Source organism: Rhizophagus irregularis, chromosome 32 (assembly GCF_026210795.1).
Source record: "Rhizophagus irregularis chromosome 32, complete sequence".
Lineage (NCBI taxonomy): Eukaryota > Fungi > Glomeromycota > Glomeromycetes > Glomerales > Glomeraceae > Rhizophagus > Rhizophagus irregularis.
In genome coordinates this window covers 597,156-610,738 of record NC_089460.1, presented here as the reverse complement: position 1 = coordinate 610,738, position 13,583 = coordinate 597,156, and the positions used below count along the sequence as shown (strand labels likewise).

Here is a 13,583-nt window from a genome sequence, read left to right as displayed (position 1 = left end):
ATATTTTATAAATGGTTTTAATTTTTTTTTATTATAACTTTACTAAAATACACCACTAGTGCTTAACACCATAGTATATACAAAAATTATGCCCTAAATTAAAAAGTTGCTCTAATTAAAATTGCTTAGCACCCTTAAAAATAGTGAGAAAAAAGGTATTATTCTTTATGCTGCAAATATTGATATGTAAGTAAAGTATATATTGCAACTGTAATATAAAATATAATTATTATATTATTAGCTTAATCAGACTATTAATAATATGGAATAAAAAGTTAGGGTAATAAATAAAAAATATAATTTTTAATTCTTTATTATTTCCACTTTATTATTATTAATTTTATTATTACTTTTTTGTTTTTATTATTACTATTATTATTATCCCTATTTTTTTCTTTTATTTTCTTAGTTTTTTTAGTTTTTTGTTATATTTACTGTATTTTGATTTTTGATTTTGCAGCTTTTTTCTGAATTCTAACTTTACAATCACAATTTGTTAAATTTCCTATTACATGTTACATTACAATAAAAAAAAATCATATTTACTATAAAATTACATAGTATTTTTAATTGAAATGGTTTTTTTTAACACTATTTATCTATAAATATAAAGAACCAATGTAAACATATAGTGTAATATATTTTTATTCGGATATATACTTAAAAGAAGGTATAATTTTAATAAAACTATTTATTATTAATATAAATATATAATTAAACAAAATGAAATATAGAATAGTTGTAACAAAAGGAAAGTTGTTGTTTTAACATCCGTGTAACCCGTTATTTTTGCCAATAAATAGTGTAGGTATATAAATAGCTAAAAATATCAATAATTATTAACTTAATTGATAAGTTTTGTGTAGAGAAATTTTTTCAATTATTTATTATTGTGATGAATAAAATAAACTCTGAAAAGTATTGTACTTAAAATATACTTTATACCTAAAATATACGAAAGTATATATTAAGTATTTTTAAATACTTTTCATAGAAAATCCTCTTTAGCGTGAGACCCGTGACAAAAAAAAGTATGCGATTATGATTTGAGTTTTATTGTTAATTATGGCTTATATATTGAATTGTATGGGAATATTATAATATAAACACAAAATAAAGCCCACGGATACAGGTATAGAATTAATTAATTATTATATGCCTTTCCTTAATGAAAGGTTTTATGACTCGTTCACTGTCAAGACAAAAGTCTCATTGTCCTAAAAATATCGTAGAATGAAGTTACGCCATAGTTAGTCAGAATTACACATCTTCCTCAATAATATCTGTCAAAAAAACCATCTTTTCGTTATTGCGCCACTTTTAGCACTTATAGTCTAAACATAAACGACTTAATTATAAACAAATATTGCAATTTTATACTACCATATATAAGCCGACAATGATTCGCAGTCGATCTATAAAAAATTTCCCATGCACGGATCAACTATAAATTAATAGGTAAATTAAAAATTACCAAATTTTTTCTCGTCAAAAATTTAGTTCAAAATGTATTCAGAAGTCACTCTCAATACCATTAATGAAAGCGGCCCTTTCCTTACTACTCTACTTCTTAGTGTACAAGATCGTGTAGGTGTTTTGGATGAATGCTTACGTTCTATCAAGAATTTAAACATTTCTTTAACCAGAATCGAAAGGTAATTTTAATTTATCCTCATTTATCATTTAATATGTTCTTTTTTTTCACTTATACGTATGTAAATTTTTGCGCTTTACAGTCGTCCAAGTAGGACTCCTGGTTGGGACTATGACTTTTTTGTTGACTTTAGTGCTGAAAATACGGAACAAATTGTTCGCGTTTCTGAGACTTTAAAAGGGATTACGAACCAAGTCAAAGTTGTAAGTGCGAGTCCAACCAGTGCAACAGTAGGTATGTTCTTTTTTTTTCTTTTTTTTTCTTTTAAAAAAAAATAATTCAATTTTTAATATTAATGTGAATATCTTATACGATATGATTATAACAATTTAGGACAGGTTCCGTGGTTCCCACGTAAAAAATCTGATCTTGATACCTATGCAAATAAAGTTTTGGAGATGGGTGAAGAACTTGGTAAAACACAATTACCATTAATAATATATTTCTTTGGTAATGATTGGCCATATGTTTTTTGACAAAATGTTACTTGTTCATTACAGACTCTGATCATCCTGGTGCAAATGACCCTGTTTATCGCGCACGTCGTTCTGAAATTACGCGTATTGCCAAAACTTACCGTCACGGACAACCTATCCCAGATATTCAATATAAACCCGAAGAGATCGCCACGTGGGGAGCTGTTTTTCGCAATTTGACAGCTTTATATCCTACTCATGCTTGTAGAGAACATCAATATGTTTTTCCTTTGTTAATTCAAAATTGTGGTTATAATGAAAATAATATTCCGCAATTAGAGATTGTATCAAAATTCTTGAAAGGTTCGCGAAAATATTTATGGAACAATACGTGTTAGCTTTGAATGTCATTTTTGTTGATTTTAATTTTTTCATTTAGAATGTACTGGTTTTACTCTACGACCTGTAATGGGCTTACTTACATCACGTGATTTCTTGAATGGTCTCGCGTTTCGAGTTTTTCATTCCACTCAATATATTCGTCATCATTCAAGACCATTATACACGCCAGAACCGTATGTATTGTGTTGACTAGAATTTATTAATAATGAATATATTAATAATTTTATCTTTTTTTTTCAGCGATGTGTGCCACGAGCTACTTGGTCACGTGAGTATTAGAAATTACTAAAAAATTTCCGTGATCTATTAGGAAATAATTATATAAATAATTTGAATGATTTTGTTTAGGCTCCATTATTTTGCGATCCGGATTTTGCCGATTTTTCTCAGGTAATGTTTTTATATTATTTATATTTTCATAATAATATATTAAATAAATTCACTGTATATTATTAGGAAATTGGTTTGGCTTCATTAGGTGCTAGTGACGGAGATATTGAAAAGTTATCTACGGTAAAATTTACAAACATTTTTAGTCCGTCTCGATTTTTAAGCTTTTAATCACGGAATTGACATTCTAAAAAAATGTGATAATTTTCTTTTAAAAGATCTACTGGTTTACAGTAGAATTCGGTCTTTGTCGTCAAGGAAGTGATATTCGTGCATTTGGTGCTGGTCTATTATCTTCCTTCGGTGAATTGGAAGTAAGTTAATTCGAAAAAGAAAATCACTAAAATTATTCTTGATGTTATTCATTTTTCATATAATTTGTAAATTTTTTTTTTTAATAGTATGCTTTATCTGATAAACCTGAGAAACGACCATTTGATCCTTCCAAGACTGCTTTACAAAAATATATTGTAACAGAATATCAACCGGTAAAAAAAAAAGCTTTATATCATGATTGTTATCGTTATTATATATACTTAAATAACAATTTGTGTTTTTTATAAAAAAAGATTTACTTTGTCGCAGATTCCTTTAAAGATGCTCAGCAAAAAGTTCGTGAATTTGCAAAAACATTGAACAGACCATTTTCTGTAAGATATAATCCATACACTGAAAGTGTTGAAGTTTTGGATAACAAGGTAAAAAAATTTTTTTCTTTTTCTTTTAGTTTGAACTAATGAAAAATTTTCTAGAAATTACTTTTTATTGATTAAAATTAATTTACAAATTTTTTTTAGGAGAAAATTATAAGATACACGCAAAATATAAAAAATGACATGACCATTTTAATCGATGCACTAGAAAGAATAAACTAAAATATGTCGTATTAATATAGTAAAATAACTTATTTAACAAGTGATTATTGATAATAATAATAATAATAAAGTTTCCAGAAAAAAAAATTGGTATTTTTTTTAAAAAAAATAAATAAATAAATGTTCAAGTTTTAATTCTATTGTCCAAAGATATTCCTGTCAAGTTATTAATATCACTCGAATTTGAGCGAACCCCATCTTGACTTCCTCTTTCTATTTGGTTTGCAACTTCAACAGCTGCGGGTTTAACCCATCCTGGGGGATCCGCAACACATTTAGTTACTGGATTAACCCATCCTTCATATTTCTCAAAAATAGTATAATCAAAAGTCTTAAATTTTTCTTCAATTAATTGATAATTTTCAGCTCCTTCACCATCTTTACGTCTCTTTGGTTTTCGACGTCTAACTCTTGCCTCTAAAGGTTGTTCCTCCAGAAGTAATTCTTCTAAGTCATAAGTAGCGTCAAAGTTGATGCGATCTGATGAAGGTTTAAAAACTGGATTTATACGTTTATTTTCTAACGCAGGCCAGTCAATATTTCGGAAAAATGGATGTGTTTGAATAAGAGCAAACCCATTGGGACCGCATCCTAAACGACGAGAAATATCGCGTTCAAGAAACTTTTTAAAATTAAATGAATTAAAAAAGTCAATAAAATAGAATGAAAAGTATCGAGAAGGTATAAATCATCAATTAAGTACTACTCACTCCTTGAACCGCAGAAACACATGCCGGACTGACTGGAGGATCCATATCAGGATACTTTATTGGAGCTTTTAATATCAGTTTTTTTAATTCTTCTTGATTATCACATTCAAATGGACGCTAATAAATCAACATTAAAATTTTTCAGTTTAAATGTTTAACATTAAATTATAAAATATTTTTAACATTTCTTGATAAGAAAGAAAAAAAGATTATTACCCTTCCATATATACATTCATATAATACGACGCCAAGGGACCACCAGTCTACTGTGACTCCATAGCCGTTATTTCTAAACATTTCTGGAGCTGTTGATATTATAAAACGAAGTTAATTTTAAACGAATAATTTTTCTTTCTAAATGAAATTTTTTTTTTTTTTTCAGGCTTACCCATATAAGCACATGTTCCAGAATGTGATGTTAAAGGCTTATCCGGCTTTATATGCGTCGCGATATTAAAATCTGTTATATGTACGTGTCCTTGATCGTCAAGAAGAACATTATCAGGTTTTATATCTCTAAAAATGAAAAAAATATATATATATTTATATATTGATGAGGGGTAAAAAAAAAATTTTAAGATATAAAAAAATATAGAAAACTAATTTCTACCTATGAACAACTCCTTTTGAATGTAAATATCTTATTGCACATGCTAATTCTGCTATCCAATATCGTATTGCGTCTTCAGTAAAAGTTTTTCTATTAAGGTGAAACCTTAAATCACCACCCATCCTATAAATTTAACGTTTTTTGTCGAAAAAAAAAAAAAATTGAAATCTAAAAATGTAAATAAATTGAATTTAATCAAAAAAAAAAAAAAAAAAAAAGAGGAGGGATAATTCAATTTAAAAAAATTAATTCACACACATACATAAGGTCCATAACCATGTACATATAGTCATCATCTTGGAATGCAAAACGTAAATTGCACACCAATGGATGATCCAATTCTTCTAACATGGACCTTTCTCTAAATATATTTCGTAAAGCTTCCATTCTAATGCATTCTTCTTTTGAAATATATTTTAGAGCAAATAATCTTTTATTATCTTTCCTTTCAACTATTCGAACCTACATTAATTGAAATTTCCAATTTAAAAATTGCATTCTTTTATAAAAAAAATAATAATAATAATAATAATTTTAAGAAATAAAAATACTACCTTTCCGAATGCTCCTCGACCAACAACTCGTAATAATTTAAAGTGTGATAAATTTACTATAAAGTATACAAAGTTGACTTTGTTAGCAAAGTTTCAAATCAAAAACTAATAAGTAAACCAACAATATTAACCTTCTTCAGAAAAGTCAACGTCATATTTGCCATTTGTTACCCCCATTGTGATCACACTTATTAATTTTTTTTATCGCGATTGAATTTAAATTATTTTTCTTTTCTTAAAAAAAACTATTTCTTTAAAAATGCTATTTATGTGTTAAAAAAAATGCTATTTGTGAGATAGTGTATACTCGTAATTTATATATATAAATTTTTTTTTTTATTTTTTGTCTTTTTTCTTGATTGAGATTCAGTTCAACTGAAAAAACTAAAAAAAATTGGGGTTTGAAAATACAAACAATAAATAAACAATATGAATGAGGCGGAAAAAGCGATACCTTATATGGAATCGATTAAAATACAGTATAATGGTAACAAACCGCTATGCAAAATTTGTAATACCGATTAATTACTTAAAAGGTGAAAGGGTAAAAAAAAAAAGCATTCAAAGTTTTTAAAGAAAGACTTGGAAATTTTTTTCGTAATAATTTATATATATTTTTTATAAAATATATTTCATACATATTTATTAGTATATATATATATATATTTTTTTTTTTTTTTTTTATTCATCAATGCAATAACTATGATTAATGATTAATTTATTTTTTTATGTACTTACAGTAAAGTAACCCTTTTGCGGCCGACTGACTGACGAAATCTTTTTTTTTTTATCACCATTTTTGTGAAAAAAAAAAAAAGAATATCTTTTTTAGTTTCGTTTTAATCATTTTATACTTATTTTTCAATAAGAAACCCAAAAATAGCCATGCCCGTAACATGGCCGGTAAGACTATCATACCATGTGGAATATTTTATCCGCATTTAAAGTTACTATTAAGATCCGCATTAAGTTAGCCGATTAGAGTTTAGTATTAAATCGGGGTAACCAATTTTTCTTACTTCTACATTAGTTATACAAGATTACTATATTTATTATATTCAATTTTTAGTGTAAAAAAATTTCATATAATTTTATTAATTACCAAAAATTTAATTTCCTTATAATATTCTACATTACTTTTTTTCTATATATAATAAAGCTATTACAAAAAAAAAAATTAACTTATTTTAAACGACATTATTATACTATACAAATATGACTAATAATAATTTAAGATCAAAAATTGTTTTACGTGAATATCTTTTTCTTAGTAAACTTCTAAAATGTATCTTTCTAAATCTTTTAACTTGTTTACCCAATCAACTGCTTGACCTGAAGTATAACCGCCAGCTGTTACAAAACTATTAACAATCGCATCTTTAACATCAGGTACTGGCCAAGTAGGTCCACAAAGATAGAACCAACCTTCATCTTTAAGTAAATATTGATGTAACAATTCAGAATCTTCTTGCATCTTGTGCTGAATATACACTTTATTTTCTTGGTCACGTGAGAATGCTAATCTCAAATGAGTTAGTAAACCTTCTATATTATAAGCCTCTAATTCCTCTCCATATAGATATTCCATTGATCTATGGCGTGAACCAAAATAAAGTATCATAGGACCAACTTCTTTTCCTTGTGCTTTACGATGAGCGCGTTCCTCAATAAATGCACGGAATGGAGCCATTCCAGTACCCAAACCGGCCATAATAACAGGTTGAGTATCTCTTGGAGGTAATTTCATAACAGAAGGTTTAATAGAAACAGTTACACTATCTCCAACCTTAAGACCGGCTAAATAACGCGTACATTGCCCGAAACGTTTTACACCTTTAGAATTTTCCCATTCAACGGTAACAACTAAAAGATGTACACTATTAGGATGTACACTTTGAGCAGAAGCGATTGAATAATGACGCGGTTTAATTGGTGCAATTAATTGTACGAGATCTTCAATAGGTGGATGTGCGGAAGTAAATTCATACAATAATTCTGCATATGTTATTGTGTCTTCAACGCGACGTTTAAATTCTTGAGATCCTTCATTACTAGCCATCCATAATAACTTTTCTCTTTCTTTCTCGTCAGTGGCATATTGTGCCAAAGATTCATAAAATCTTTTAGCTGGACGACCAAAAATATCAAGAACTTGTGAAAATAATTGAAATATAGTTCTTGATTCGAAACGATTACCTTTGTCCTTGTTTGGTATAAAAACAACATCATCTGGATTTAAACCATAAAATTCTAAAAATTGATTGACCTCTTTACTATCATTATGTCCATATACACCAAGAGCTTCACCTAGATCATATTTAAGATCAGTTCCATCTATTTCAAATTCAATATGGAACAAATATCGATCATAAGATGGTGGTGTTAATCGTCGATTTTCACTAACACGAATTATGTATGTCTTTTCAGATAAATCAGGACGAATGTCTCGATCAAAATTATAAGCTTCTTTGAAAAGTAAATTCTGAGCTACTACATGCCAATTCCCAAGTTTTGGTTTCTCTATCTCAGGTTGATCCAAATTTCTATCTAATGAATTACTTTGAATAGTTGAAGGTAAATTTTGATCCGACTTTTCCAAAATTCCCCATGTGGGAGGAAGTTCAACGCTTACAATTGATTTCTCTAATTGTTGACAAATCGCGCAAATTAATAATGAAGCTTCTTTTTCATTATTACCTTCAAATAAATCTATGATAGAATCTTCTAAATTACAATCAAGTTTGATCACGTTACTAAATAATCTTAAAAACACACTTTGAAATATTACACTAATAACAGCTTTCAGAGTAGATCCAACATCCTGAGCTATTTTCTCGGAATTCAAGATAAAAAGTTTAATATTTTTCTTTGAAGCTTCATATCTAAAGTCATTTGGTAATTTTGTCTCTAATTCATCGACAGTCCAATTTGTATTAAGAACGACAACAGCTTCATTTTTAGCTGATGCTAATACATTATATTTGCTTGTCAAACTAACATCATGTACAGAAATGAAATCGTAATCGGATTCAATATCTTGTAAACCACTTATGACATCATTTCCTAATTGTAAATTGGTTGTTACAACACCTCTATTGTTGTATATATCAAAAGTGGATGATGTAGTAAAATTTAATTTAGAATGTTGTTCAAGAATTTTTGAAATATGTTTGACAGCTTGAATAGTTTCTTGAGTTTCTGAATCCCAAAAAATACATTGTTTTACATTATTATTAATTAAAGGAATGTCAACCTTCTCCAATAAAAGTTCTTCATTAAAAATGTTATTGTTATTAGATATCAATTGTTTTAAAATAGCATGAACGACACTTGGAGAAAATTTTTGCGTTGTTAAATATTTGGCATCTATTAATATTGGAGATTTATTTATCCAAGAATTATCCGAAGAAAATGAAACAGCAATATCATTAAATATTGATGGCCCAAATGAATAATCTTCTTTTGATGCAACTTGTTCCAAAATTGCAATTCGTTTTACAGTTTTTGGTACAACTGCCAAAAAGTGTTTCTCTGACCAAGGTCGATACACTCTTGCAATTATAATACCAACTTTCTTTTCACCATAATTAATTCGTTTCACAGTCTCTTTTGTTATGACAGTTTCACCACCTAAAACGACAAGGATCGATTCAGCGTTAGGGTCTCCAATATATTCAAAAGGACGATATTGACGACCCGTAAGTTTGCCAATTTTATCAGCAATAATTTCAAAGCAATCCAAAACGTCTGAATTTTTAGTTGAAGAAATAGGTAAACTTCTAATTTCATCAATTAAATTATTGATACTATCATAAGATAAAAGGTTGACTTTAGATAACTCTAGAGAAGTATTTAATCCATCAAACACATGAAGGAATGGAGTTTTTGTTGTTATCGAAATTAAATGAGTTATCAATGCGATATCATGAATTTCTTGAGAAGAATAAGAATTAATTATTCCAAAACCCGTTTCACGAGCTATCAAAACATCATTATAATTAACGTAATTGATCATTTGATCGTCATTCCCTGAAGCAGAAACATGTATGACCAAGGGAATATTTGCTTGAACAATTCCATAAAAATTTGGTATCATAGGAACAATTGATTGCGAAGTTGCAAAAATTGAAACATTATCCAATCTTGAATGAGCCATAACACCCAAAATTGCTGCGGATGCTCCATAACGAGTATCCATTTTAATCACTTGACTTGATTGTCCAAAAGCATTAGGAACTTTTTGTGAAACCCAACTTAAAGCTGCTTTTCCAACATAATTCGTTCGAGTTGTTGGATAAATAAATGAAGTTGTACTAAAAGCGTAAGCAATATGTTCAACGGCAGTTTTACCATCAACCAATTGAGTACCACCTGAAGTGAATGATGGAATAATAACATCACCATTTGCATCGAAAAGTTTTGATTTAAGTGTAAAACTAGAATCTTGTCGTTCATCGATGATAGTAACATCAGAATTTTTCTCATCCATACTTTCCGAAGTTGAAGATACTTCGATTTCTTCATCATCAACATTATGTTTAGATACTAATTTTTTAATATCATCACTTGTAAGTTTTGTGAGTTCACTTAAAGGTAAAGTATCAATTATCTTTGTAAATGCGGATATATTAGTAACACCTAAATTTTGTTTCAAGAGATCCACATTATTAATTGCGGCCGTAATATTTGGAGGTATATTTTCAAATATATGTTGCCTAAGTTTACGAGCAACATAAGGTCCAGTTCCATTTGTAGAAATAGCAACTTGTAAATGGTTATCATGATATGTTGGCATAAACCAAAAATCACATAAATGCGGTATTTCAGCTATATTAACGGGAATCCTTTTTTCACGAGCAACATTAGCAATTTGTTCTGAAAGTTGTTGATTATCAACCGCGGAAAGAACAAAATCTACGGGTAAATTATTACTTTCGATAAGGTCACTTGGTTTAAATTCACTATCTTTATAAGATACATTGTTTTTTGCGATATGTTCTCTAATTTTATCAGAAGTGATTTTATTATGAGGGGTTATTAACGTTATTTTTCTAGGTTTTGCAATTAAAGCAAATTCAATACGGTTTGAAGCAATTTGGTTACCGCCAATGATGAGAATATGACGACCATTTAACCTCCAACCTACTATCAAAGAACCGTTGGTGGAAGTCATCATTCAGGTTCCTTTAAGAATTTGTAGTAAAAAAAAAAAAAAAGTTTTTAAAAAAAAGATAATCCAGGGGATCGATATCTAATATTTGTAAAAAAAAATTACGCCATCACGCCATCAGCGTGTCAGTTGGTGCAATATGATTAATAATCCCCGAAAATCACGTGAATTTATACAAGGTTGTTATTCAGTGTATGATCATTACTAATTCTTTATAATTCAATTTCCACGTTAAGAAATATAATGACGATCTTTGCGATCATTAATATGTGATGAAGATATTTTAACTATATTTGATCTTTTTTAAAAAAAGCCGATTAATAATTAAAAATTTTTTTTATCAAAAGAGAATTTTTTTTTTTTTATAAAAATTTATTTTTGGCTATCATGAAAGAAAGGCACGTCGTTACTTCTTTTTTGGTTTATACAGAAGGAATTGAAGAAAATAGTCAAGGAGATAATATATTATTATTAAAACGTAGTGATAAAGTCAGAACTTATAAGTAAGTAAAAAAAAAAAAAAGATGATAATTTTTTATTCATTAAATTGGAAAAAGATTGTTTCTCATCCCTTCCTTTATATATTATAAAGAAATCATTGGGCAGGTATAAGTGGAGGAATTGAAGAAAATGATTCATCACCATTAGAACGAGCATTAAAAGAAATTCAAGAAGAAACATCACTTTCCCATACTGATATAACACTTATTCGTAGTGGTAAATTATTAACAATTTTAGGAAAAAATGAACAAACTATATGGAAAGTTTATCCATTTTTATTTCATATTAACACAACAATTTTAATAAATAAAATTCAAATTAATTGGGAACATCAAACATATGAGTGGATTAAACCAACCGAATTAAATAATTATGAATGTGTTCCAAATTTATTGGAAACATTATATAGAGTATATTTACCTACACATGTTCATAAAGGATTAAATGATATGTTTAAAGATAGAAATTCTGGAGCACAAGAATTATCAAAGAAATCACTTGATATATTGAAAGAGACGATAATTAATAAAGAATTTAGAAAAATTTCAAAAAATTCTAAAGAATTATGGAAAAATTTATTAAATGTTGGATGGTATTTAAAAGAAATTAGACCAAATATGAAAGCATCAATTTCATTTGGTATAACAAATGTTTTAAAAAAAAGTAAAGAAATTTTACAAGATAAAGAGGGAATAGATATTGAAGAATATGAAAATAATATAATAAATATAATTGAACAAATGAAAACATCATATAAAGAAAATGATAAGAAAATCAAAGAAAATTTCTTGAAAGCATTATTTCCTTCTCTTAATGAAGAAAAATCAAAACAAGAAGAAGATATTCATATTATGACGATGAGTTATTCATCAACAATATATTCATCAATTTGTTCACTTATTCAAAAATTTATAAATTATTTAACAAAAGAAGAAGAAAAAGAAGAAAAAGATATTTCAACACTTAAAATAACTATAATGGAATCACGACCATTAAATGAGGGAGCAACACTTGCACAAAAATTATCAACATGGTTAACATCAACATCATCATCATCATCGACAAATTCTAAAATTTATAATAAGATAATTATACAAGTTATAACAGATGCATCATGTAATTATTTTATGCCAACTGTTACTCATGTTTTAATTGGTGCAGACCATATATCAGGTAATAATGGAGATATAATTAATAAGATCGGTTCAATGTCATTAATCTTATCAGCAAAACATTTTAATAAATCAGTTTATATTATAACCACATCTAATAAAATATCATCACCTTTTGAAGAAAAAATTGAAGAAAATGAATCAAAAGAATTAACAAAATCTTATGGAAATGAATGGATTAATAATATTAAAGGAAAAAATGTATTGATTAGAAATATTTATTTTGAAAAGGTGGAAACAAAATTCATTGATGGATATATTATGGAAATTAATGAAGAAGAAAATAAATCAATTATCAATACTAATAAGATAAAAGAATTATGGAATCAAAGGAAAGAAGACGAAAGAATTTTTGAAGAATTGGAAGTAAACAATTAGTTAATCGATTATAAATAGTGAATGTTACTCATAATTTTCTAATATTTATCCGATGGAATGGTAAATTAATTAGTTACGCATATAATATTTATCCGATGATATTTTTAAAACGTTAGGCATTGTGACTAAAATTCTACATAAATTAAAAATAAGAACAATTGACACTTTGATATATAAATAAATATATTATCATACTTTTTTTGGTTAATGATTTGACTGATTTTCAAACTTTATTTTAATAAATATCCAAATTTATACTAGTTTAAAATGAAATAAAGTAATTGTTTATAAGTATTGGTCAAATTATAAATATTGTACGACGACATTGTTCATTTATTTATAATCTTAAATTCGTCCCAAAATTAATTTGCAATAGTTGACATATCTGTCAATTATAAAGAAATAAGAATAATAGTAATTTTAATTTGTTTACAGTTAACGAATATGGAAATATACAATAAAAAAAAGGTATGAAATTTTTATAATTGGATATATTAGTGATTGTTTTTTTACATAGAATAATTAAAATATGCATTAGATTTAATTAAATTAAATAACAAAACCTTTTTTTTTTTTTTGGTGTTTCGGAAAAACTCTGAAGTTGAATACAAAAAAAAATAAACTTCTTTCATTTAGTCCAGAAATAGAAATAAAACCAATCAATCAAGATCTCTTTAAGTTGATTATTTTGATCCGATTGATTACTTTTGAAATAATATTGAAATCCACATGATATTCACTACTTCTTAAT

The 13,583-nt window shown here is 27.2% G+C and overlaps 4 protein-coding genes across 4 annotated transcripts; 2 read left to right on the top strand and 2 right to left on the bottom strand.

Moving 5' to 3' along the window:
• Nucleotides 1–1,487: 1,487 nt before the first annotated feature.
• OCT59_022935 (uncharacterized protein) lies at nucleotides 1,488–3,871 on the top strand. Its single transcript, XM_025318268.2, has 12 exons — nucleotides 1,488–1,655; nucleotides 1,737–1,888; nucleotides 1,988–2,068; nucleotides 2,155–2,433; nucleotides 2,510–2,645; nucleotides 2,713–2,740; nucleotides 2,821–2,862; nucleotides 2,929–2,985; nucleotides 3,081–3,176; nucleotides 3,264–3,350; nucleotides 3,432–3,560; nucleotides 3,660–3,871. The coding sequence occupies exons 1-12, from the start codon at nucleotides 1,507–1,509 to the stop codon at nucleotides 3,735–3,737; spliced, it is 1,314 nt and encodes a 437-aa protein (XP_025176618.1). The 5' UTR covers nucleotides 1,488–1,506; the 3' UTR covers nucleotides 3,738–3,871.
• Nucleotides 3,593–5,788, bottom strand: OCT59_022934 (uncharacterized protein; the record flags this gene model as incomplete). The annotated part of the gene is made up of 8 exons (XM_025318269.2): nucleotides 3,593–4,359; nucleotides 4,448–4,564; nucleotides 4,664–4,752; nucleotides 4,836–4,963; nucleotides 5,058–5,180; nucleotides 5,320–5,519; nucleotides 5,612–5,667; nucleotides 5,743–5,788. The coding sequence occupies 8 exons, from the start codon at nucleotides 5,786–5,788 to the stop codon at nucleotides 3,862–3,864; spliced, it is 1,257 nt and encodes a 418-aa protein (XP_025176619.1). The 3' UTR covers nucleotides 3,593–3,861.
• Nucleotides 5,789–6,678: 890 nt separating this feature from the next.
• Nucleotides 6,679–10,784, bottom strand: OCT59_022933 (uncharacterized protein; the record flags this gene model as incomplete). The annotated part of the gene is made up of 1 exon (XM_025318270.2): nucleotides 6,679–10,784. The coding sequence occupies one exon, from the start codon at nucleotides 10,782–10,784 to the stop codon at nucleotides 6,879–6,881; it is 3,906 nt and encodes a 1,301-aa protein (XP_025176620.2). The 3' UTR covers nucleotides 6,679–6,878.
• Nucleotides 10,785–11,168: 384 nt separating this feature from the next.
• OCT59_022932 (uncharacterized protein) lies at nucleotides 11,169–13,040 on the top strand (the record flags this gene model as incomplete). The annotated part of the gene is made up of 2 exons (XM_066150453.1): nucleotides 11,169–11,284; nucleotides 11,374–13,040. The coding sequence occupies 2 exons, from the start codon at nucleotides 11,169–11,171 to the stop codon at nucleotides 12,830–12,832; spliced, it is 1,575 nt and encodes a 524-aa protein (XP_066006485.1). The 3' UTR covers nucleotides 12,833–13,040.
• Between the last annotated feature and the right edge of the window lie 543 nt (nucleotides 13,041–13,583).

What these genes read in the sequence shown, in the direction of transcription:
- OCT59_022935 (XM_025318268.2), top strand. Translation starts at nt 1,507, where the DNA reads ATGTATTCAGAAGTCACTCTCAATACCATTAATGAAAGCGGCCCTTTC. An exon ending in CCATTATACACGCCAGAACC is followed by an intron (nt 2,646 to 2,712) that starts GTATGTATTGTG and finishes TTTTTTTTTCAG; the next exon opens with CGATGTGTGCCACGAGCTAC. An exon ending in GCCACGAGCTACTTGGTCAC is followed by an intron (nt 2,741 to 2,820) that starts GTGAGTATTAGA and finishes GATTTTGTTTAG; the next exon opens with GCTCCATTATTTTGCGATCC.